The sequence below is a fragment of the Oncorhynchus keta genome, chromosome 35 (genome assembly GCF_023373465.1).
Source record: "Oncorhynchus keta strain PuntledgeMale-10-30-2019 chromosome 35, Oket_V2, whole genome shotgun sequence".
Lineage (NCBI taxonomy): Eukaryota > Metazoa > Chordata > Actinopteri > Salmoniformes > Salmonidae > Oncorhynchus > Oncorhynchus keta.
In genome coordinates, this window is record NC_068455.1 from 30,505,798 (window position 1) to 30,532,904 (window position 27,107).

At 41.5% G+C, this 27,107-nt stretch overlaps 1 protein-coding gene and 1 pseudogene across 3 annotated transcripts; one reads left to right on the forward strand and one right to left on the reverse strand.

Moving 5' to 3' along the window:
• Positions 1–125: 125 nt before the first annotated feature.
• LOC118368314 (prospero homeobox protein 1-like) lies at positions 126–17,485 on the reverse strand. 2 transcript variants are annotated; one of them, XM_035752324.1, is made up of 5 exons: positions 17,356–17,485; positions 11,535–13,190; positions 9,731–9,840; positions 8,040–8,234; positions 126–1,010 (listed from the first exon to the last, which is right to left on the reverse strand). In XM_035752324.1, exons 2-5 carry the CDS (start codon positions 13,093–13,095, stop codon positions 843–845), a joined length of 2,034 nt encoding a protein of 677 aa, XP_035608217.1. In that variant the 5' UTR covers positions 13,096–13,190; positions 17,356–17,485; the 3' UTR covers positions 126–842. The 2 variants fall into 2 exon arrangements, with proteins under 2 accessions (XP_035608217.1, XP_035608216.1); XM_035752323.1 differs by lacking the exons at positions 126–1,010; positions 8,040–8,234; positions 9,731–9,840; positions 17,356–17,485 and adding an exon at positions 16,720–16,755 and having other exon boundaries at positions 11,349–13,190.
• Positions 17,428–26,837, forward strand: LOC118368315 (dihydrolipoyllysine-residue succinyltransferase component of 2-oxoglutarate dehydrogenase complex, mitochondrial-like; annotated as a pseudogene). The gene is made up of 15 exons (XR_008093025.1): positions 17,428–17,592; positions 18,696–18,729; positions 20,011–20,050; positions 20,166–20,227; positions 20,349–20,423; positions 20,533–20,588; positions 20,743–20,851; positions 21,030–21,195; positions 21,384–21,469; positions 21,663–21,760; positions 22,759–22,889; positions 23,660–23,733; positions 24,389–24,472; positions 24,548–24,715; positions 26,236–26,837. The product of XR_008093025.1 is annotated as a dihydrolipoyllysine-residue succinyltransferase component of 2-oxoglutarate dehydrogenase complex, mitochondrial-like (transcript).
• Positions 26,838–27,107: the final 270 nt, after the last annotated feature.

Genomic DNA, 27,107 nt, shown 5'->3' on the forward strand with positions numbered 1-27,107 from the left:
AATGAATTGTGAAATAATTCAATAAAATAAAATAGTGATTATTTCCATCTATTTATATTTAAGTAATTTCAGACAACCTCATCCAGAGTGACTTACAATCAGTGATATAAAAGACGTCTCCAGATGAAGTAAGTGCATCTTTATTCTATCAGCAGAACTATCAAATAACCACTCAGAAAATGGTGTCTCTGGAATTGAGTTGACAATAGGCAGTAGACTAGGCACAAAACATCTAAACATAACTTTGTACTTTTTTGTACATACAATTATTTCTCAAACAATTGGTTCTTTGTGGTCACTTGCAATATTTACATGCTATTAGGTTAATACATTTAGCGTATTCACATTTACATATAACACTTGCTACAAAATCATCCAAAACCGCATGTCCATTAGGAACCATAAGTCAAATATGTATAGAAAGTACCATTTTGTTCACATTTGTAAGTCTATCAGACCTAGCAAGTACACTACAGTACTAAACCACTGCCCTTAAATATCACTACATCTACAAACATGCAACTACATCTTGTCTTAATTGAATCCGTATGGAGATGCACAGAAACACTACGATCTGCTGTCAGCTAAGTTTTTTTTCAACTCCTAGGAGAGAGCTGGAGCAGTGCTATAAAGCTCACTGAGACTGTAAAAAGCTGTAAGTGCAGTAAGTAGGCTCCTATACTGCAGTGTATAATATGTCATTGACAACATAATCCATTTGTTCCTTGATTCTCTCACTAAAATCCAATTTATTGGCAAGATGTGTTAAAATTAGCACTTATTGTCATTGTATGACTGCAAAATGTCCTTCCTTCCTCGAGCATGGCTATTGTTTGCTCTGACTATAGGCAGGTGGATGACTTGAACTCATCTGGTACATCACTGTCCAGTTTACAGATGACCTTGTAGATTGCCTTCTTCCAAGAGGGGTCAGAATCTTTGGCAGTTGAAATGGCGTTGAAGAACTCTTGGAGAGTCATTTCAGCAACCTCAAGGAATCTCTCAGGAACCTGTTGGTAGAGGGATCAAACACGATGTTGTGCTTAAAACCACGTCTCAATGAATTACCTCCACTGAAACCAAGCTAAATCTAAACCAACAGCTGCTTTGATGTGAGTGACAAACCACCAGAGTGGATGGGAAGTGTGTTGTCTCATTGTTTACATAACTCTTTTGTACAGTGCTCTGAATCAACACTGTGCAACCTGGACCTACAAGCAGGGCCAGATTAAAACAAGGGCTTACCGGGAGTGAAGCCCCTGGGCCCAGGCTAATCAATAATAATAACAATAATACTGTGTATATATACAGTACCAGTCAAAAGTTTGGACACACCTACTCATTCCAGGATTTGTCTTTATTTTGACTATTTTTTGTAGAATAATAGTAAAGACATCAAAACTATGAAATAACACATATGGAACCATGTAGTAACCAAAAAAGTATTACATCAAAATATATTTTATATTTCAGATTCTTCAAAGTAGCTTCCCTTTGCCTTGATGGTACCTTTGCACACTCTTGGCATTCTCTCAACCAGCTTCATGAGGCAGTCACCTGGAATGCATTTCAATTAACAGGTGTGCCTTGTTAAAAGTTACTTTTAACTTTTAGGAGGTGTGATGGTGTGGGGGTGCTTTGCTGGTGATACTGTCGGTGATTTATTTAGAATTCAAGGAACATCTAACCAGCAAGGCTACCACAGCATTCTGCAGTGATATACCATCCCACCTGGTTTGCACTTAGTGGGACTATCATTTGTTTTTCAACAGGACAATGACTCAAAACACACTTCCAGGCTGTGACTACATGGAACTCTATTCCACATCAAGTAACTCATGCAAGCAGTAAAAATAGATTTTTAAAAACAGATAAAAGACACCTTATGGAACAACACAAACATACACACACACACACACACACACACACACACACACACACACACACACACACACACACACACAATAACATGCACACTATACACACACGTACACGTGTATTTTGTACTGTATATATGTGGTAGTGGTGGAGTAGGGGCCTGAGGGCACACAGTCTGAATGTAATGTTTTTTAAATTGTATTAATTGCCTTAATTTTGCTGGACTCCAGGACCGCAGAGTGAAGGAAAAGAAGCCAAGATCGTTGTAAAAGCATTCCTCATGAAGCCGGTTGAGAAAATGCCAAGAGTGTGCAAAGCTGTCATCAAGGCAAAGGGTAGCTACTTTGAAGAATCTAAAATGTAACATATATTTTGATTCGTTTTTTGGATGTTTACAGTTGAAGTCGGAAGTTCACATACAGCTTAGCCATACACATTTAAACTCAGTATTTCACAATTCCTGGCATTTAATCCTAATAAAAATTCCCTGTTTTAGGTCAGTTAGGATCACCACTTTATTTTAAGAATGTTAAATGTCAGAATAATATTAGAGAGAATGATTTATTTCAGCTTTTATTTCTTTCATCACATTCCCAGTGGGTCAGAAGTTTACATACACTCAATTCGTATTTGGTAGCATTGCCTTTAAAATGTTTAACTTGGGTCAAATCTTTTGGGTAGCCTTTTACAAGCTTTACACAATACGTTGGGTGAATTTTGGCCCATTCCTCCTGACAGAGCTGGTGTAACTGAGTCAGGTGTGTAGGCCAACTTGCTCGCAATACCTTGACTTTGTTGTCCTTAAGCCATTTTGCCACAACTTTGGAAGTATGCTTGGGGTCATTGTCCATTTGGAAGACCCATTTACGACCAAGCTTTAACTTCCTGTCTGATGTCTTGAGATGTTGCTTCAATATATCCACATAATTATCCTTCCTCATGAAGCCATCTATTTTGTGAAGTGCACCAGTTCCTCCTGCAGCAAAGCACCCCCACAACATGATGCTGCCACCCCCATGCTTCACGGTTGGGATGCTGTTCTTCGGCTTGAAAGCCTCCCCCTTTTTCCTCCAAATATAACGATGGTCATTATGGCAAAACAGTTATATTTTTGTTTCATCAGACCAGAGGACATTTCTCCAAAAGGTACGAACTTTGTCCCCATGTGCAGTTGCAAACCGTAGTCTGGCATTTTTATGGCGGTTTCGGAGCAGTGGCTTCTTCCTTGCTGAGCGGCCTTTCAGGTTATGTTGATATAGGACTCGTTTTACTGTGGATATAGGTACTTTTGTACCTGGAGGAATCTTCACAATGTCCTTGCTGTTGTTCTGGGATTGTTTTGCACTTTCGCACCAAAGTACATTAATCTCCAGGAGACAGAACGCATCTCCTTCCTGAGCAATATGACAGCTGTGTGGTCCCATGGTGTTAATACTTGCGTACTATTGTTTGTACAGATGAACGTGGTACTTTCAGGCGTTTGCAAATTGCTCCCAAGGATGAATCAGACTTGTGGAGGTCTACAATTTTTTTCTGAGGTCCTGGCTGATTTATTTTGATTTCCACATGATGTCAAGCGAGAGGCAGTGCGTTTGAAGGTAGGCCTTGAAATACATCAACAGGTACACCTCCAATTGGCTCAAATTATGTCAATTAGCCTATCAGAAGCTTCTAAAGCCATAACATCATTTTCTGGAATTTTCCAAGCAGTTTAAAGGCACAGCCAACTTAGTGTATGTAAACTTCTGACTAGAGGTCGACCAAATAATTGGAATGGCCGATTAATTAGGGCCGATTTCAAGGTTCCATAACAATCGGAAATCGTTATTTTTGGGCGCCGATTTGCCAATTTTTTATTTTAATTTGTATTTTTTTATACCTTTATTTAACCAGTCAAGTCAGTTAAGAACACATTCTTATTTTCAATGACGGCCTAGGAATGGTGGACGACAGATTTTCACCTTGTCAGCTCGGGGGATCCAATCTTGCAACCTTACAGTTAACTAGTCCAACGCAATAGCGACCTGCCTCTCTCTCATTGTACTCCACAAGGAGACTGACTGCCTGTTACGCGAATGCAGTAAGCCAAGGTAAGTTGCTAGCTAGCATTAAACTTATCTTATAAAAAACAATCAATCATAATCACTAGTTAACTACACATGGTTGATGATATTACTAGATATTATCTAGTGTGTCCTGCGTTGCATATAATCTGACTGAGCATACAAGTGTACAAATATCTAACTATCTGACTGAGCGGTGGAAGGCAGAAGCAGGCGTGTAAACATTCATTCAAACAGCACTTTCGTGCGTTTTGCCAGCAGCTCTTCGTTGTGCGTCAAGCATTGTGCTGTTTATGACATCAAGCCTATCAACTCACGAGATGAGGCTGGTGTAACCGAAGTGAAATGGCTGGCTAGTTAGCGTGCACTAATAGTGTTTCAAATGTCACTCGCTCTGAGCCTTCTAGGAGTTGTTCCCCTTGCTCTGCATGGGTAACACTGCTTCGATGGTGGCTGTTGTCGTTGTGTTGCTGGTTCGAGCCCAGGGAGGAGCGAGGAGAGGGACGGAAGCTATACTGTTACACTGGCAATACTAAAGTGCCTATAAGAACATCCAATAGTCAAAGGTTAATGAAATACAAATGGTATAGAGGGAAATAGTCCTATAATTCCTATAATAACTACAACCTAAAACTTCTTACCTGGGAATATTGAAGACTCATGTTAAAAGGAACCACCAGCTTTCATATGTTCTCATGTTCTGAGCAAGGAACTTAAACGTTAGCTGTCTTACATAGCACATATTGCACTTTTACTTTCTTCTCCAACACTTTGTTTTTGCATTATTTAAACCAAATAGAACATGTTTCATTATTTACTTGAGGCTAAATTGATTTTATTGATGTATTATATTAAGTTAAAATAAGTGTTTATTCAATATTGTTTTAATTGTCATTATTACAAATATGTTTTTTTAAATTAAATCGGTCGATTAATTGGTATCGGCTTTTTTGGTCCTCCAATAATCGGTATCGGTATCGGCGTTGAAAAATCAATTGGTCGACCTCTACTTCTGACCCACTGGAATTGTGATACAGTGAACTATAAGTGAAATAATGTGTCTGTAAACAATTGTTGGAAAAATTACTTGTGTCATGCACAAAGTAGATGTCCTAACTGACTTGCCAAAATTATAGTTTGTTAACAAGAAATTTGTGGAGTGATTGAAAAACGAGTTTTAATGACTCCAACCTAAGTGTATGTAAACTTCCGACTTCAATTGCAGGTTTGTCCAAACTTTTGACTGGTACTGTATATACTGTATATATTATATATGTGGTATATATATATATATATATATATATATAATTTTTTACTGCAACCATCAACCACAGGAATAACCCGTTCTCAATGAGTGTAGACAGCCTTATCACAGGAACATACAGGTATCTGCCAATAAAAGGAAACACCAACATAGAGTGTCTGAAAAGGTTGAAGATTGAAGGAATTGTCCATAGACCTCCCAGACAGGATTGCGTCATTTCTGATACAATGAAAGTCCCCAAGAACACAGTGGCCTCCATCATTCTTAAATGGAAGAAGCTTGGAACCACCAAGACTCTTCCGAGAGCTGTCCGCCTGGCCAAACTGAGCAATCGGGGGAGAAAGGCCTTGGTCAGGGAGGTGACCAAGAACCTGATGGTCACTCTGACAGAGCTCCAGAGATCGTCTGTGGAGATGGGAGAACCTTCCAGAACGACAAGCATCTCCGCAGCACTCCACCAGTCAGGCCTTTATGGTAGAGTGGCCAGACGGAAACCACTACTCAGTAAATGGCACATGACAGCCCGCTTGGAGTTTGCCAAAAGGCACCTAAAGGACTCTTAGACCATGAGAAACAAGAATCTCTGGTCTGATGAAACCAAGATTGAACTCTTTGGCCTGAATGCCAAGCTTCACGTCTGGAGGAAACTTGGCACCATCCCTACAGTGAAGCATGGTGGTGGCAGCATCATGTTGTGGGGATGTTTTTCAGCTGCAGGGACTGGGAGACTAGTCAGGATTGTGGGAACAATGAACCGAGCAAAGTACAGAGAGACCCTGATGAGAACCTGCCCCAGAGCGGGTTGGGGCGAAGGTTCACCTTCCAACAGGACAACGGCCCTAAGCACCCATCCAAGACAATGCAGGTGGCTTCGGGACAAGTTCCTGAATGTCCTTGAGTCTCCCAACCAGAACTCGGACTTGAACCAGATCGAACATCTCTGGAGAGACCTGAAAATAGCTGTGTAGCGACACTCCCCATCCAACATGACAGGGCTTGAGAGGATCTGCAGAGAAGAATGGGAGAAACTCCCCAAATACAGTTGTGTCAAGCTGGTAGCGTCATACCCAAGAAGACTCGAGGCTGTCATCGCTGCCAAAGGTGCTTCAACAAAGTACTGAGTAAAGGGCCTGTATACTTATGTAAATGTGATATTTAAGTTTTTTAACAACTGTTTTTGCTTTGTCATTATGGGGTATAGTGTGTAGATTGATGAGGGAAATAAACAATTGAATACATTTTAGAATAAAGCTGTAATGTAACAAATGTGGGGAAAAATCAAGGGGTCTGAATACTTTCAGAATGCACTGTATACTTTATATGCCTCATTGACTTACGTGTTTCCTTTATTTTGGCAGTTACCAGTATGTCTACAGTTGGAAGACTGCAGTTTGGGCAGCATGCGCTAAATATACAGCTTGTTGCATTGTGGCCATAGACATATAATCCATAGAAGGGTTTAGTAACTTCTTACCCTGGCAATTTGACTGTTAAACTCATGGGTACAGTCGCAATGGATACCAGTCCTGATTTGAATGGGAACTGCCATCTATGGATTATTGTACTATGGTTGGTTGCGGCTTTCGGATTGCCTTGCAGATTTCAAAATATAATTGCGGGTAAAACGTGCAGTTTGGAAAGCAAAGTTTGGAGTGCCTATAAAAAAACAAAGCCCCGGGGCCTATGATTTCTTAATCCGGCCCTGCCTACAAGGACATTTTTAACACCCTTACTCACTTCAAAACAGACAGCTCCTTCACACTTTGTTCTCTATGCTCATAAAACAAATACAATGTCAGAATCATTAGCTGTCTGTAGTGGGATTCTCCTTTGACTTTGTAGCCTTGTTGCCTTGAATTTAGCTGTTCGGAAAGAGAGAAAGCACCAAGCCTTCCCAGGAATTTCACTCTGTTCTCAACACAGATCAACACAGATCAGGCTTGGATGCTGGGACAAGAATCTATTCGGTGCCATTATTTCCCATAGACCCGCTAACAGTCCAGTTGTTGGCATAACTTTTTTTTTTCTCATCTCCCGACACAAAGCATCCCTGGGAAAGGAATGTCTTAGTCCCAAGGTAAAGAAAACGGTCTTGGTTCTTTCCCACCAATCAGCCTTCTCCCTCGGAATTCACAGCATCTTTCTCAGCATTCCGCATCAGTAGCAATCTGAGCCTCGCTCAGGCGTACTGGTCCTCTAATCCAGAGTTGTTTTAGTGGGATTCTGCAGCTTCCTCTTCCCACAGTTTGATAAAGCATTGCTCTAGAGTTTAGATAATGGCTGCAAAGGCTGTGCAGCCACAGGTGCAGTGACACATGGGTCAGGGCAAGGACACAGTCATACGTGACCACAACTAGGAGATAGCTGACCAGACCAGAACCACAGAGGTAGGAGATTCCTGACCAGACCAGATCAGGAACAGGTTACTAGGAGGATAATTATCTGATATGCTAATGAAGGAGTATTACCCTAATACTACATCAATGTGTAATGTATCACATTCATGCCTAAACAACTTCATTGTTTTCCTCACTTTATGACTCATTTTAGTTTCAGGGCAAAAAGCACAGCATTGGCTGCATCAACTGAGGAGTGCTGATGAAAGCAGAATGAACACACTGTTCCCATACATAAAGATAATTCAGTCAGCATTGACCATATTTTCTTTGAATACGTGCTGCAATTTACTTTGGAAAGGGAGGATGTTAATCTAATATGTAATAATCTAAAATCGTGGAAAAACATTGACAAGCTTACATACAGTATATAGTTACATTGGATACCAGGGGAGGAACTGACCATACATATGGTAAGATAAACACATTTTGACTTACCTGGAAATCATTGGCTTTGTTGTAGTGCATGTTGAGGGCTCTGAACAGCTCAGAGTCTCTGCTGATGGACATGTCTTTCACATCCGTGACCCCGTCCACTATGGCCTGGCGGGCAAACTTTTCCATCTGGATGTAGTAAAACTCCCGGAAGTTACTGAACCACTTGATGAGCTGAGAGGTGATGCAGCGATTGAACTAGAGACACAAGGGGACAAGTTGAGAAAAATTGACTGACATCGTTTACTCAGACTACGTGTCTTTATCGACCAAATAATCAAGTTGATGCAAGATGATCGAGAACCTACTCTGTGTCAAAACCGTGTATTTTCTCTTTTTCATATCAATTTACAAATCTGAGCTGGAATATAAATGTGTTGTTTTGGGTAAAACCTTCCACAAGTGAATAAAGATCTATATTCAGTATGTACATAGTCGACAATCACTCAACCTCAACCCAATGGAGATGGTTTGGGATGAGTTGGACCGCAGAGTGAAGGAAACGCAGCCAACAAGTGCTCAGCATATGTGGGAACTCCTTCAAGACTGTTGGAAAAGCATTCCTCATGAAGCTGGTTGAGAGAATGCCAAGATTGTGCAAAGCTGTCATCAAGGCAAAGGGTGGCTACTTTGAGAATCTAAAATCTAAAATATATTTTTGTGTTATTTGATTTCATGTGTTATTTCATTGTTTTGATGTCTTCACTGTCTTCACTCTACAACGTAGAGAATAGTACAAATAAAGTAAAACCCTTGAATGAGTAGGTATGTCCACAGTTTTGACTGGTACTGTATGTAAGCAATATGGATTGTGTTGGTCTGTCATTTTATTCAACGTTAATTGCTCTGATCTTTTCCCACCAACTTACTGAATAAAAAAACATCTGTCAAAGCCGTGTGTTTCTAAACTCAGTCTTGACATTAGCCTGGTTATTCTATCTCTTCATCCAGAAAGAAAGAAAAAAATGCCCAAGGGCTGGGCAGGCATCAAAGACGTTTATTTTCTCTGCTGCTATCGGACGGTGAGAAAGCCACAGTGCAGCGCAAGGACAGAAGGAAGCTTCCCTCTCAGTGACTCTGCCTGATAGGATGGAATCGGACACCAGGATTAGAACTGTCTTTTGTTCAGTGCCACTTCCCACCACAGGGTCGTGGGCAAGGAGGAGACGCAGTAGGCTGCTGGCTGCAGGCCTCCCTTCTGACCCTAGGGTCAGATAGAGTAGTGTGGAGGCCAGGCCTGGGCCCCAGACACAGACTGGCCCTAAGCAGGACATGTCCCGGCCACGGTGGAAGGAGAGGGGACAGGAGAGGAAACACACAGGGCACACAGAAATACAGGATGCTGTGGTTAGGCCCCGTGCTCGCCTCACAGCCTGCCTGCATGCATGTCTAAAACCTGCCCTGTATTGACGCAGAACGACAGTGGCTTTATTACAGTCTTTTGTCAGTCCATTTGCTGACTAGAGTGGCTTTTTAAAGAAAGAATGCCCCTCTATCTCCCTGGTCTATGCCCCAGGACATGCTACTGGCTTAACAGCTTTGTTGTTCTAAGCCATGTGTTCTTTTGTTTCCTTCCTCCGACCATTCTGTCCCAAAAATACATCAACAAGTATTCTGCAGGCAAATATGGTGAACATAGAACAAACCCATTAACATTAAATAACCTAATGTTAATTCATATTGTGTTAGCTTACCTTGACATCTGGAAAGAAGGTTTTCAGCACATTGGAGCTGGGATAACGGGTGTAGAAGAACATCAGCTTAGCTTTCTTCAGATGGTTGGGGGTTAGGCCTTCCTGAATGTGTCAATGTGTTAAGGCCACACGTTCTGTCAGTCGATCACAATTAAATACAGTTCACATACACTGTACAAAGTGTTAATAGATTAGAATACTGAATTGCCTCTGTCTCCAATTAAAATGAATGACACTAAATAACAGCTCTGTGGTAACCAGGAAGTCAATAATGACCCTACAACATTATAAACTAGATTTGGGATTTCAATTAGTCACTGCGGCTCTTACACCTAATGCCTAGCGGTGGTGATGGGGATTGTTTGGAAAATGCTTTGAATAGTAACTAGTTACTTGGTCATTTGAAGACATCTTCCAGCTAGAAACGATGATTGAAGTATGATTTTTTTTTTGTGTATTAATCTGCTTCATCATGTTCCAAATAAAATCATACCTCAAGCAAAGTTTCTATTCAACTAGATCTTCAGAGGTCTTTCTTTCTGTAGCCCACGGCCACGCCTTAGGTAATACTTCCTTATCAGCAGGTCACAGCACACTATACATTTATTAGGGAATACAACCTTTGAAATAAGGAAGTTGGAATGAAAGATTGATGAGAAATTGTTCAAAGAGAACCACAGCTCTTTGTACAGTAAAGATAAAGCATATCCTCAGAGAGCCTAATACAATTCTTCTCCAAATCCTTACAACTAAGGACAATGACCACTTCTGACCACGGGCACAATCTTTCACATCACTTAAGAGTTGTTCAGTAGAGGTGAAAAAGAAATATGGCACAGGAGTTGGCTTACAACAGTTTACCTGTGATGTGCCGTTAACATATCCAGTGATCAAACAATGCTTAACAACAGCAGCAGGGGACTATTAGCCTGTTTATATCATAATGATTATGAAAATAATGATTAATGTTTCGTTTGACAATGTGATTATATTAATTTATGATTAAAGTGATCATAATCATGATAAAATGCAGAGTGGTGTCATTGAATATACTCTCACTGGATTATATTTATTGTTGGAATGTTTTTTTGTGTGTATAAACACATCTTTTGATGGCTGTGTATGTATCCAATATATACTCAAGAAGACAAGTGTTCTGGTAGGGAGGCACTTCTGCTTTCCACAGGCACTCAGCTCTGACCTTTCAGATGCACTCCTATCACACTGATGATAGAGAAATATATTCTGCACCTTTTCAAGTCTGAAAAAACACTGTTTCCTGGACAGAAACAGAAGCTTTCTCTGCCTTTGAAAATTGGCTTTTGTTCCTGACAATTCTTATCAAAGCCTTGTATTCCTTTTTATTTGTCTTTTTCTAGACTTAAAGTCATTACTCTGCTCAGATTAAAGAAGATGCTATAATTTTATTTTGGGTTAGCGAGATGAAAGAAAGAATGATCCTTGAAGTCTGTATTAATGGAACTGCTGCATTGAACCTCAACAAATCATTGTTCAACTGGGAAGGCAAAACAGAGGGAGTTTGTATAGTGGATTTTATAATGAATGTAGATACATAATATCAGATAAATCAATATTAGTAAACACATCGAGGATTATTAATACAGTGTGCATAATGCTCTATGTCATTATGTTTTTTTAAAATATTCTATGAAACATTTAATGCATACATCCATAGACTATATACTTGTAAATGCAATTCTACATTACTAAATCTATATGCTGACAAATGTTAGCTGGAACACTACCACACTATGAGATTTGTTAGGCCAGTAAAAGGATATATTCAGAGACATGTAGGAGTTTCTCTCTGCCATGCTCTGCATGTCCCCACACTCCATCTTGACGTGAGGGAGACACAGACTGTCCACGGTCACTGGTCCTAGGCCTGATGTGCGAGGGTGGTGGGTCAGGTGGCTGGATGTCACTTTGGACCTCATGGCGATGGCATCCCAGGGCAGGTCCACAGAGTCTGGGGAGGTTCTGTCCATGGATGGGGTCACGCATGGGAGACCTCCAAAATTAGTGTGGGGCCCGTATTTGAGGAGGTGTTCCAGGATTTGACTGTCATGGAGAGGTGTGCTGTAGTTAAACTGGAATGGAGAATGGTGTAAGGGGTAAGGCCTCTTCACCGTCGGGGTAACTGAGCTAAGCTGGCTTAGGAGCGGCTTACGGACCACAAGAGACAGAGCCTCAGTCTGATCCTCAGGGCTGCAAGGCTCAGTGCTCTCGTAGTACTCTAGAGCCTGGGGTTTGACTGGCTCCTCAGTGTGTGATTGCTCCTGGTTACAGGCTACCTGGCCCTTCCTCTCAACTCCCAAGTCGATGTTCTCCGGGGTGTGACACATGCGCTGATATGATGACTGGTTGAGCCCCGTGGAGGAGAGTTTCTTGAACACCATATCTACACTCTCACTCACCGCTTTGGAGAGCTCATGCTTCAGAGTCTCCTGTAGGTTCTTGCCTTCCTTTTGATGTGTCAGATAACTTCCGTCTTTCTTCACTCTGTCCTTATAGTCCCCTTTAGCTCCGTCATGCTCCCTCTCTAACTCTTCATCCATGTTTTTACGGAACCCAGACTCCTTGCTTGGTGTGGTGTCATCATGTTTTGCGGTGCTGGCTGTGCCTGTGCCATCTCTGTCCTCACGCTCAGTGTCTTCCTGGTTATAAACCTGTAAGAACTTCTCCTGGAGCTGTCTCAGGAGCCTTTGCATGCTCTGGAGCTGCTCCTTGAGCTTGTTGCACTCTTCATCCTTACTGCTGCTGCCACTGCTGCTACTGCTGCCTCTGTTAGCCAGAGCAGCAGCATTGAGACTGTGCTCCTGATGCTGGGGGAGCCTCTGTTTACGTTTGTTCTCCCTGTAGGCCTCTCTAGCCTCCCTGGTGTCTGACACGGCCCTCTCACTGTCCCCATGGAGCCTGCTGTTGGGAGACCCCGCCATGCCTCGGATTATGTTCTCCACACGGGCACGCTTGGCCTGGAGGTGATCACTCAGTGGCCTGTCCCCCTCAGGGCTGGCTCCGTTTGAGAGGTGACTGCCTGGGGATGCAAATTCCGCCGTGCTGTCCTTGGAGGAGACACTGCTCTGGTCCTCCTGACTGGAGTCAGCCATGGTGGAGCTGGACACAGCAGAGGTCGGTAGGTAGAAGTGGCTTTCGTCCAGAGCCCTCTTGTTTTGGACGGTTTTGCGTAGGAGGTGGGAAATGATGGATCCATTGGAGTATGAGGTTAGAGGCTCATCGTACATGTTTCTGCGGAAGCAGGGGATCATGAGCTCAGCCTTGTCATCCTCCACACCGCCGTCACTGGGGTTGTGCATGTTCTGGTCAGGAAGGCTTAGGTTCATGCCCACTGTGAACCTTTTTATTGCTGTGTCGGGACACCTTAGAGTGAGTCACAATGAGATGAATGGACCACAGACTGCTCTGGAAATGCAGGTATCTGAAAAGCAAAGGATAAAACCTGAATACACCATAAATCTCTTATTCAGTACAGCATCTATAGCACGGGGTATATCTGTGAACAGTATGCAACACTTAACAATATTTGGGGTTCAAATTATTATGTTTTGGGGAAAGTAGAACGCACGAGTACAAGTTAAACAGAACATAGAGCAGAGGGCTTGCACCAGAACACTTTGGTTACTAAATGTTAGTCGACAGTGCTCACTCATTTCTCTATTACATGCCACTTCAATTATATTCAACAGAGTTGATTGAATGTATATAATCATGGTGGGAAACAATAATCTGCTTCTTCCATTATGCTTATGACATCTTAAAGTGGTGATGCACAGAAATAAACTGCTACTCAAAAGAATTGAAAATATAACGCAATAGCCTCACATGTGATCCTGCCATTTCATATTTAGAAGTTGACATTTCATCTGTGATCTTGTACTCACTACCTTGGTTAACGAACTTGTTACTACATATTCATAGCATGGAATGTCAAAGGCCACTCGTTATTAGATCATTATTTGGAGATCCTCGATGTATAAGAGAAATCTCTAAGAACTCAAGGCACAGTTGTGTCTCCCTTTCATCTTGGGTTGGACATAGTCAATATGAATGATAAAAAGAATAACAGTTTTACTCATGAAAGGTATTATTTAATCAGAATATGAAAGGCAAGAAAAGATTCTGAAAAAACACACAAAGGATCAATCTACAGTACCAGTCAAAAGTTGACACACCTACTCATTCGAGGGTTTTTCATCATTTGTACTATTTTCTACATTGTCGAATAATCGTGAAGACATCAACACTATGAAATAACACATATGGAACCAAAAAAGTATTAAACAAATATATTTGATATTTGAGATTCTTCAAAGTAGCCACCCATTGCCTTGATGACAGCATTGCACACTCTTGGCATTCTCTCAACCAGATTCATGAGGTAGTCACCTGGAATGCATTTCAATTAACAGGAGAGCCTTGTTAAAAGTTCATTTGTGGAATTTCTTTCCTTCTGAATGCGTTTGAGCCAATCAGTTGTGTTGTAACAAGGTAGGGGTGGTATACAGAAGATAGCGTTATTTGGTAAAAGACCAAGTCCATATTATGGCAAGAACAGCTCAAATAAGCAAAGAGAAACGACAGTCCATCATTACTTCAAGACATGAAGGTCAGTCAATACGGAAAATGTCGGTAAATTCAAGAACTTTGAAAGTTTCTTCAAGTGCAGTCGCAAAAACCATCAAGCGCTATGATGAAACTGGCTCTCATGAGGACCGCCACAGGAAAGGAAGACCCAGAGTTACCTCTGCTGCAGAGGATAAGTTCATTAGAGTTAACTGCACCTCAGATTGCAGCCCAAATAAATGTTTCACAGAGTTCAAGTAACAGACACATCTCAACATCAACTTTTCAGAGGAGACTGCGGGAATCAGGCCTTCATGGTCAAATTTCTGCAAAGAAACCATTACTAAAGGACACCAATAAGAAGAAGAGACTTGCTTGGGCCAAAAAACATGAGCAATGGACATTAGACTGGTGGAAATGTGTCCTTAGGACAAAGATTGTGAGTTTTTTGGTTCCAGCCGCCGTGTCTTTGTAAGACGCAGAGTAGGTGAACAGATGATCTCTGCATGTGTGGTTCCCACCGTGAAGCATGGAGGAGGAGGTGTGATGGTGTGGGGATGCTTTGCTGGTGACACTGTCTGTGATTTATTTAGAATTCAAGGCACACTTAACCAGCATGGCTACCACAGCATTCTGCAGCGACACGCCATCCCATCTGGTTTGCGCTTCGTGGGACTATTGTTTGTTTTTCAACAGGACAATGACCCAAAACACACCTCCAGGCTGTCTAAGGGCAATTCGATCTTGAAGGAGAGTGATGGAGTGCTGCATCAGATGACCTGGCCTCCACAATCACCCAACCTCAACCCAATTGAGATGGTTTGGGATGAATTGGACCACAGAGTGAAGGAAACGCAGCCAACAAGTGCTCAGCATATGTGGAAACTCCTTCAAGAATGTTAGAAAAGCATTCCTCATGAAGCTGATGGAGAGAATGCCGAGAGTGTGCAAAGCTGTCATCAAGGCAAAGGGTGGTTACTTTGAAGAAATTTGATTTGTTTAACACTTTTTTGGTTACTACATGATTCCATATGTGTTATTTCATAATTTTGATGTCTTCACTATTATTCTACAATGTAGAAAATAGTAAAAATAAAGAGTAGGTGTCTCCAAACTTTTGACGGATACTGTATATTATTAAGGGGAAAATAAATTAATTCATGTTTTTATCTCTCATTTGCATTCAATTGTAGTTTCTTTGTAAATTGATTTATTCCAATGTGTGGATCATGTAATTGCATATTTCTTTAATCTCTGTAATAACAGCATGTTAAGATAGCTAGTAAAAATGTATCCTGGTAAAAACATGCAATGATCAAATTTACCACAATCACTATTAATTACACATTACAAATGACAGAATTGCATTCTATAAAAACAACACACAATGAATGTATATTTCACCAAGCCCTCAGGTGATACATCTTTTGTTTTACATAAGTGAGTAAATAGCCTTATAGCCAGTATGGACATTTTCTTTGCAATAACTTTTTTTGGAGGGAGAAACACAACAAAATAAAAATACAAATAATCTTATGACCACTATGACTACAGAAAGTTGGAAAAATAGACATCCTCAATAAATTCAGTGAAGTCATTCATATTCCACTTACAGCACGACTTTAATGTATAATTTACAACACATTGCACATTGTGTAGGCTACCTGGTGTATGGCAGTGACTGAAGAACTGGTAGTCTCTATACTTGATTTACAATTTGAGGATGGATTATTTTCTCTTTATTGGATGGAAACGCTTTCTGTCGTTTGTTGAATCATTCTTACAACTTTTTTTAGTAAGGTTATCTAATAGGAGAGTCTTTTTCTTTAGGCAATTAATGATTATCAAGTACATTTATTTGGATCAATCACAAACGTGGCATGATATTCTAACATAATAGTAAATGTAGCCTATAGCCTACGTCCATCTGCATGGAAATGACAGAACTATCCATAAAGCTATAGTTAATCAATTATAGAGTTATTAATATATTTTTAAACAAGACAAACAACAAAATGTTACAGTGCAGCTTGTAATCTGTAGTGAAAAGTAGTCTATAAGTGCTCATTGAGAGTTTTTGTCAAATGTCAAATGTTTAATCAATAAGCCTAAAGTGTGCCTAAGATTTGCTTAAAAATACAAAACAAACGTGCCTTTATTTACTGAATTAATGATATACACAAAACAAACGTAAAGAATTCAACATAGCTGAAATCATAAGCAACCAATTAATTTGCATGTGGACAATGCTGACATCAACTAACAATAAGGTCAACAATCATAGCCTTTAGTTGTGAAACTAAGGATGTAGCTGCGAAATGTAGGCTTAGTTGTCATCCTGAGAATGTCCCAAAGTAAACGAGCACACAGAACGCGCACCTTACCTGTTGCGTGGAGTAGGGTCGAGTTGATACACTGGTAGATACACTGAAAATGAATGTGATGAGAGCTGGAGCTACTGTCAATGCATCAAAGAGAAACAGAGGCGTGGCCTCGGAGTTGACTCAACTCTGAGGCCAAGGATGCTTTTTTAAATTTCATTTCCACGTTATTTAACTAGGCAAGTCAGTTAAGAACAAATTATTATTTACAATGACGGCCTTCCCCATCATTCAAAACAAATCCTCAATATAACTAATTAGTTGAGCTCATATTAGTTGTTTAATAGATATTATTTTGTCATTTTCAACAAATCTATTTATTGGCATAATGTGGCAATATTTCAGAGTGGTGAGTTTGAGGACAATTTGCAAGAAAACTGATTATGAAATGAGAAGAAACTGTATGCTACAATTTGTGTTGAACTGATAGGCACTCACTTTATTGAGTGTAGACTAGATATCACATTATCAGTGATTTAATGGCCCTACCATTTTTTTAAAGCTATATTACACATTAATAAACTGACATAAAATACAAATGAATAATCTTATTATGTAATTATCCAATCCTAATTAGGAATAGATGAGGAAAAATCAAACATGCATTATGCAAATGTATTGTAAGTTATTTTCACTCACTGAGCCACTAGCTTTTCCACAGTGGATCCTTTTTTGGGACATCCCTTTGATCCATCCCCTCTTTTAGTTGTGGCTCTTGGTTCCTCCCACACTGCTTCCGCCTTTAGCAGGTTTTGGCGTACGACAGGGGAGGAGATTCCCTCCCGCCGACAGGTTGCTGTCATTACAGACACCATGTTATCCTACTCCCGGTGTCTCACCCGGAACTTCGGTCGTTCTCTCTCGGTCTTTCGTCAGGTAGGCATTAGATAAATGGAAAACTTTCACGCGGAGCTTCATCATGCTGCTGCCAACGTTGAGGTCCAGGTTAGCGAGAGGTGTAGAAGCGCCGCCGGTTGAGCAGTAAGGCCTTCACATTGCAAGCCAAGGACAGCATGACACCCGATTCCCCGGCAAGACATTGGTTCAACCCGGTTTTGAATTCTAAAGCATTATCTCCCATATCATTTGATTATAGCTAACATTTTATTTGGTTTCACGAAGTTGGCTAGTTAGCCAACCAGTGGTTTATTTATCTAACGTTACCAAGCTACGATATGTTGAGGTCATTTGAGAGGTTTGGCTAGCACACAGCTATTTTTTTGTGATGATAGACTGTTGTATTTTGCCTAGTTAGCTAGCTATATTTTGAACAAGCTATGTTCTTTTTTAAATTCAGATTTGACATCATATTGACTGTCCAATCTTTGCACAACTGGATTAAACAAACCAGTCGAACTCTCAAATACACAGATGACAGCCCTCTATCAATCTATTTTCACTTGGTTATATAATTAGTCATAGTAGCTAGTTATCCCATAGCAGTCTGTTTGTATAATAGTGTATGCCTACATTGCTTCCATGGTTTGAAGTCACGGATTGTTACAACACGCATGCATTAATGGCGCTTTCAAGACAACTGTGAACTCGGTGAAAACGAGGTCAAATCATCACGTCGGTGATGTTCAGGTCGCAGGTCTGAGTTCTCGAAAGATGCCCGAGTTTCCGACTTGGAGTTCCGACTTGGATGAACAATCAACTATTTTTCCAAGTCGGAGGTTGTTTTTCTCCTTGTTCCCAGTTGACTTGAACGCTAGGAAGTCGGAGAGTTCCGAGTTCCCCAGTTTTTTTCAATGTGGCAGTAGCCCTCCCCCACTACTGACCTTTGACTGTCTGTCTGTCAGACTGTTCATGTGAACATTGTAAACATGGTCCTTGGTAACAAACACCTGTTGTTGATTTTATGCATTTTCACTCCCTCGTTTTAGAAGGGGGGGATATAACATATCCATATGATATATATTTTGAGTTGTTTAATGACTTTATATTGATAGCTAACAGGTTACTGTTCTCTTTGACAGGGAATCAATGTGTCTGCACGGCGGGCTGTGCCAGGTGAGTGTTTTGAAACTGCATGTTAATTACAGTAGTTGAACCCAACTTTATACTGAACAAAAATATAAATGCAACATGTAAAGTGTTGGTTCCATGAGCTGAAATAAAATATACTAGAAATGTTCCATATGCACAAAAAGCTTATTTCTTTAAAATTTTGTGCACAAATTTGTTTACATCCCTGTCAGTTAGCATTTCTCCTTTTCCAAGATCCACCTTAAAGGTGTAGCATATCAAGAAGCTGAATAAACAGCATGGTCATTACACAGGTGCACCTTGTGCTGGGGACAATAAAAGGCCACTCTAAAATGTGTAGTTTTGTCACAATACCACAGATGTCTCAAATTTTGAGGGAGAGTGCAATTGGCATGCTGACTACAGGAATGTCCAACAGAGTTGTTGTTAGATAATGTAATGTTAATTTCTTTACTATACGTCGTTTTAGCGACATGTAACCACGCCAGCCCAGGACCTCCACATCTGGCTTTTTCACCTGCTGGATCATCTGAGACCAGCCACCCGGACAGCTGATTAAACTGTGGGTTGAAGCTGAACATTTCCCAGTTCCATGGCCTGCATACTCGCCAAACATGTCACTCATTGAGCATGTTTGGGATGCTCTGGATCGATATGTACAACAGCGTGTTCCAGTTTCTGCCAATATCCAGCAACTTTGCACGGCCATTGAAGAGGAGTGGGACAACATTCCACAGGCCACAATCAACAGCTTGATCAACTCTATGCAATGAAGATGTGTCACAGTGCGTGAGGCAAATGGTGGTCACAACAGATATAGACTTGTTTTCTGATCCACCGCCCTACTTTTTTTTAAGGTATCTGTGACCAACTGATGCATATCTGTATCATCAGTCATGTGAAGTCCATAGCCTAATGAATTTGAGTAATTTCTTTATTTAAATTAATTTGTGTTTTTTAATGTAAACTTTATTTAACTAGGCAAGTCCAGTTAAGAACAAATTCTTATTTACAATGATGGCCTACACCGGCCAAACCTGGACGATGCTGGGCAAATTGTGCACCGCCCTATGGGACTCCCAATCAGGGCCAGTTGTGATACAGCCTGGATTCGAACCAGGGTGTCTAGTGACACCTCTAGCACTGAGATGCAGTGCCTTAGACTGCCGCACCACTCGGGAGCCCTATATGAACTGTAGCTCAGGAAAATATTTGAAATTGTTGCATGTTGCCTATTTATATTTTTGTTCAGTGACTTTTGAGATTCTGCGTTAGAACTGAGTACTGCTGTCATCTGTCCTGCAGGATTGTCAGCTAGCTGTAGTGTCACTGTCAATAAACCTACGTAAGTATTATAGCTACACCATTGACCTGTCTTCTCATTGAAACATTGCTTTAGCTGTGTTTTAGCCTTGTATTATGCAGTTATACTTTCTGTATTGACTGTATTTTATTTGTAGGAAATGTGAAGCCAGGTCCAGCATCTTCCAAATCAGATACTTCAAGACATCTGTAGCTTGCAGTATGTATTAGCCTGGATTCCCATCTGTTTATTTGACCCTTGTGATCTAAGCAGTAATGTGATTCTGTGTAACACTACAAGAGTTGCATTAAGTCAGTATTGTATTGTCTCCGTCTTTTAGGGAATGAAGTCATCACAGTAAAGACACCTGCATTTGCAGAGTCTGTCACGGAGGGGGATGTGAGGTGGGAGAAAGGTACAGTAACTCATGTTTGTCTCTGATTCTTGTGCTCATTCAGATCTACCTGGTTGCAGCCAGGTAGATCCTTCTGTTTGCCACGCTTAATGCAACTCTCTCTTTACAGCGGTTGGTGATTCTGTCAAAGAGGATGAGGTGGTTTGCGAAATTGAGACCGACAAGGTATTTAATGGTTGCTGAATCATCCTTTGAACTGCCATTTTCACAACAGCCTTTTATAGTAAACTAACAGTTAACTGTAGATGGTTAGAATAACAGACCCACGGAAAGTTTGATGTATCATGCATGGTCCTTGATGTTTTGTCTCGCTCCACAGACATCCGTGCAGGTGCCGTCTCCTGCTGCTGGGGTGATTGAGGAGCTGCTGGTCCCTGATGGGGAGAAGGTCGAGGGAGGGCAGGTTCTCTTCAAACTCCGGAAAGGGGGTCAGTACCACTGAGTTTACCATGTATATGGTAGGACCACATAAAAAATCTTCTAAATTCAAGACGCATGGGAGATGTTGTGTTTACAGCTATTAGATTATACTTACAAATTATACTTACCTACAAAAGTAAACCCATTGCTATTGCCTAATGCATTCTTATACCTTTCTCTCCTCAGCTGTTGCTGCCCAAGCTGCAGAGGCCCCAGCAGCAGCAGCCGCTCCTCCACCCCCCCCATGATGCAGCCACAACGCCCTCTCCTGCTCCCTCTGCAGTGGGCCCCATCCCTACCACTATGCCCCCAGTGCCACCTGTCCCAGGAGCTGCCATCTTTGCCACACCAGGTTAGTCTGTCAGCCACTCAATGAACTCAATGTCAAGTGAGAAGTATTTAACCTGTCCAGTGTTTACTGTTGATTATGGAAATAGGATAAATCACTTGGCCCTTGCCTGTTGACAGTGACACTTGGTAATGGCTAAGAAGAGGTGGCGTGGCACTAACAACTCCTGTTCACCTGTCTGTTCGGTACAGTTTCAGCCATCAAACCCACTGCTGCTCCTGCTGCCCCAGCCGCTGTCACAGATGGAGGGGGTAAACCAGTCAGGACAGAGCACAGGGTGAGGCATCATAATCAGGAATACTGCAGTAAAGGAACATTATTCTTAATATTCACAATGGCTCAGACCATAGTGTTGGTATACAAAAACAATGTCTGATAGAATGCATAGCTGTTGTGTTGTTTTCTCTTAAGGTAAAATATTTCTGTGAAAATTCTTTAAATATTTAGTTTTTCTTTTTTTTCTGTCTCAGGTGAAGATGAACCGTATGCGTCTGAGAATCGCCCAGAGACTGAAGGAAGCCCAGAACACCTGCGCTATGTTGACAACATTTAATGAGGTCGACATGAGGTAGGCAATAACAGAATAGCTGTCCTACATAATCAAGCCCTATTTCTAGTAACATAATTAGATAGGAAATGGGTCTTAAAGGAGCTGATAACTCATCCAGAACATTTTAAACATTACCACTACACTTTCAGTACAACAGATTCACTTATATAAATGTATACATTTATATTAGGGATTATATGTCCTGTCTAAAATAAAGGTGTCTAGATAAAGTAAAGTCAGAAGTAAAGAAATGCTATTCAAGCTGAGGCCATACAGATAATGATTAGAGATTGGAATCTGCTCAATGGGATACGCTTTTTGAAGCCAGATCTCCTCTTAAACAATGGAATGTAAATATTTGGTCCTAATATTGGTGAAAACAAAGATAAGATTTCTTAAAACAGGGGCTTTATTAATTTACAAGGAAATGACCCCTGTACTAAAGATTACACTTTGAGGATTTATTTTCATTTGCAAATGTGGGGTGTCAGCTTTCAGCTATTCAGGGGTTTCTCTGCATCCTATTTGAATTGGCATTGATGGTCTGGAAGAAGACTTTCAGGCCTGGGCTCATCTATAGCTGAAGGAGCAGTCAGACCAGGAGACCAGAGCTTCTACTGGGGCCCACAGAGACCTGCGCTCTGAGTGGACGAGCTGCCCCAACCGATATGGGTTTTTATGACAGGCCAGTAAGATTCAGAGATTTTTATCGCTTCTTCTCTCCTTTCTCAGTGCCTTGGGAGAGGCTAATGCCGTTAGCGAAGAAACTTTAGAGTTTAAACCAGGTTAGAGACAGGAAAACAAACAAATAAAAAGAGATACAAGAGGCCTTTTTCATCATTCAGAGGAGAAATGAGCGATGGTGAAACATTATCCCAGTGTCAATAGCACTCGATCACCCTGACCTGGAGAAGCTGCACTTTTACTGAAAAAAATTGCATAGTTTAAAGTTTGGTTGAAAAGATTGAGTGTAATGCATGTTCGCGATCGATATGAGAGCCTAATTCTCTCCACAGCAACATCAGTGAGATGAGGAAGGCCTACAAAGACGCTTTCCTGAAGAAACACAACATCAAGCTGGGCTTCATGTCTGCATTTGTCAAGGCTTCAGCATATGCTCTGATGGAACAGCCTGCCGTCAACGGAGGTGAGCTCTTCTTTCTGAGAAGTTGCTTTACTTGTCATATCAGTCTGAATAAGGCAACACACATTTTGTATCCACTGGTATCAGGCGTATGTGGTTAAGTTGGTTAAGAACAGGAATGAGATTTACATAGACAACCGTGCTTCGTGTGTACTCCACCAATGCCTCTCTGGCCTATTTTAAACTAGCCACAGTCAAGAAGTGGTTAATTTTCACTCGTAAAATTGTCTGTGGGCCACCTCTCCAGACACAAAAACGCTGTATGCTTCAAGGAAGTGAATCATAGAAGCCAAAGCAGACTGTACTCTCAAATGGCCACCTGGCAAGTGATACCGGAGCGCCAGATCTAGGTTCAATAGCCTCCTTAACAGCTTCGACCCCCAAGCCAAAAGACTGCTGAACAATTAATCAGATGCCACCCCCCCCCCCTTGTTTTTACACTGCTCCTACTCACTGTTTTATTATCTATGCATAGTCACTTTACTTCTACCTACATGTACAAATGACCTCGACTAACCTGTACCCCCGCACATTGACTCAGTACCAGTAGCCCCTGTAGTTTTATTGTTACTTTTTATTTAGAAAAATGATTAGTTTATTTAGTAAATATTTTCTTAACTCTATTTCTTGAACCTCATTGTTGGTTAAGGGCTTGTATAAGTAAGCATTTCACCTGTTGTATTCGAAGCATGTGACAAATAAAATTTGATTTGATTTAAAGTTTATTAGTATTTAAAATGTTCAAATCCCTTTCATACCGTTTATATTTTTAGTCATTGACGACACCACCAAAGAGATTGTGTACAGGGACTACGTGGACATCAGTGTGGCTGTAGCAACACCAAAGGTAATGCCGATGGTTGGCTACTCACATTGAACACTTTTACAACAGGGCTAATATACAGTACCAGTCTAAAGTTTGGAAACACCTACTCATTCAATGGTTTTTCTTTACTTGTACTATTTTCTATATTGTGGAATTATAGTGAAGACATCAAAACTATGAAATAACACATTTGGAATCATGTGGTAACCATAAGTGTTAAACAAATCAAAATATGGAATGCTGCATCAGATGACCTGACCTCCACAATCCCCCGACCTCAACCCAAATGAGATGGTTTGGGATGAGTTGGACTGCAGAGTGAAGGAAAAGCAGCCAACGTGTGCTCAGCATATGTGGGACCTCCTTCAATACTGTTGAAAAGCATTCCTCATGAAGGTGGTTGAGAGTGCCAAGAGTGTGCAAAGCTGTCATCAAGGCTAAAGGTGGCTACATTGAAGAATCTCAAATATAAAATATTTTATAATTTAACACTTATTTTTGTTTACCACATGATTCAAATGTGTTATTTCATAGTATTGATGTCGTCACTATAATTCCACAATGTATAAAATAGTAAAACATTATGAAAAACCATTGAATGAGTAGGTGTGTCCAAACTTGACTGGTACTGTACATGAACCAAAACTCAGAATATCTAATGTGTCCTGTCTCCCAGGGCTTGGTGGTGCCTGTCATCCGTGGAGTGGAGGGAATGAACTTCGCTGACATTGAGAAGACCATCAACGAGCTGGGGGAGAAGGTAGGATAACATGGATTTCGCTGTACTTTATGTTTGGACTTTGTGCATTCTCTAAGTTGATGATGTTGATTGCAGGCTCGTAAGAATGAGCTGGCCGTGGAGGACATGGATGGAGGAACCTTCACCATCAGCAACGGTGGCGTGTTTGGATCCATGTTTGGCACGCCCATCATCAACCCTCCACAGTCTGCCATCCTGGGAATGCATGGTATCTTCGATAGGCCAGTGGCCATCGAGGGCAAGGTTGGCTCTGTTCTGTAGACTTTGATTTTACTCCATATATTGTAGATTCATATCTCAGGGGAACTCCTTATCACAAACTCAGCAAAAAAAAGAAACGTCCCCTTTTCAGGACCCTGTCTTTCAAAGATGATCATTCGTAGAAATCCAGATAACTTCACATATCTTCATTGTAAAGGGTTTGAACAACGTTTCCCATGCTTGTTCAATGGACCATAAGCAATTAATGAACAAGCACCTGTGGAACGGTCGTTAATAACAGCTTACAGACGGTAGGCAATTAAGGTCACACTTATGAAAACTTAGGACACTAAAGAGGCCTTTCTACTGACTCTGAAAAATGCCTAGGGTCCCTGCTCATCTGCGTGAACGTGCCTTAGGCATGCTGCAAGGAGGCATGAGGACTGCAGATGTGGCCAGGGAAATACATTGCAATGTCTGTACTGTGAGACGCCTAAGACAGCGCTACAGGGAGACAGGATGGACAGCTGATCATCCTCACAGTGGCAGACCACGTGTAACAACACCTGCACAGGATCGGTACATCCGAACATCACACCTGCGGGACAGGTACAGGATGACAACAACAACTGTCCGAGTTACACCAGGAACGCACAATCTCCATCAGTGCTCAGACTGTCCGCAATAGGCTGAGAGAGGCTGGACTGAGGGTGTGTAGGCCTGTTGTAAGGCAGGTCGTCACCAGACATTACCGGCAACAACGTCGCTGGACCAGACGGGACTGGCAAAAAGTGCTCTTCAGTGACGAGTCGCGGTTTTGTCTCACCAGGGGTGATGGTCGGATTCGCGTTTATCATCGAAGGAATGAGTGTTACACCGAGGCCTGTACTCTGGAGCGGGATTGATTTGGAGGTGGAGGGTCCGTCATGGTCTGGGGGCGGTGTGTCACAGCATCATTGGACTGAGCTTGTTGTCATTGCAGATAATCTCAACACTGCGTTACAGGGAAGACATCCTCCCTCACGTGGTACCTTTCCTGCGGGCTCATCCTGACATGACCCTCCAGCATGACAATGCCACACCATACTGCTTGTTCTGTATGTGATTTCCTTCAAGACAGGGATGTCAGTGTTCTGCCATAGCCAGGAAGAGCCCAGATCTCAATCTCAGTGAGCACGTCTGGGGACCCCCCCCAGAGATGTCCGGGAACTTGCAGGTGCCTTAGTGAAAGAGTGGGGTAACATCTCACAGCAAGAACTGGCAAATCTGGTGCAGTCCATGAGGAGGAGATTCACTGCCATATTTAATGCAGCTGGTGGCCACACCAGATACTGACTGTTACTTTTGACCCCCCCTTTGTTCCGGGACACATTCCATTTCTGTTAGTCACATGTCTGGAACTTGTTCTGTTTATGTCTCAGTTGTTGAATCTTATGTTAATAAAAATATTTAAACATGTTAAGTTTGCTGAAAATAAATGCAGTTGACCGTGAGAGGACTTTAGTTTATGTGGAATAGAGACAGGAAGCAGTGTCTCTGAAGCTCCTCTTCCTCTGCTGCAGGTAGAGATCCGCCCCATGATGTACGTGGCTCTGACGTACGACCATCGCCTCATCGACGGCAGAGAGGCGGTCACCTTCCTGCGTAAGATCAAGACTGTGGTAGAAGATCCCAGAGTGCTGCTACTGGACATGTGAGCCAGCCTCCCCAGTCAATGGCTAAACAAACCAATCTACCAACCTTCACACGCAGCAGCTATACCTGCCTGATTAACCTAAACTGCAGACGTTTTGTGTTGGTTAACTAGGAAAAGGGATACTTGAATAGACCAAAAGGTGCATTGGACTTATTGCATGGGCTGAAATTGTGAAATAATTTATGCTAAATGTTGTGTGTCTGGGGCAGGGAGTGTGTGTTGTACATCTCAAAGCACCATTTGCTATTTTCTACCTACAATAATTGTAATATAAATGGCAAAAAGTTGCATTAAGTATTTTTCATGTACAATAACAATTGTAGCCTATCAGAAGATATACTGTTCATGGTACAGGTTGCTTTGTTACACTGAAATGTCAGGACCCAGTCATCTTATTCACGCACACTCTTAAATTCTGTTTATGCTGTGTAAAAAAAACTATTTAAAGACCAGATTAAGGTTTAAAAATGATGCTTTTTGTTTTCTGTTTACACAGACACTTGCCTTTTTTACAGAATGCTCTCAATGACTGACGATAAGAACAATTCAGAAACCAAGTGGCTGGTGTGTAGTGTAAAATAGATATTGCCAGGCCTTGGAAGCTTTAAAGAGACTGAGAACACACCACATACAAGTCAGGAAGTGACTGTCTGAGCTGTGGTAGAAATAGTCATGGTCCTGGGGCCCTACCTGGGTGCACATTTTGGTTTCTGCCCTAGTACTACACAGCTTGATCAG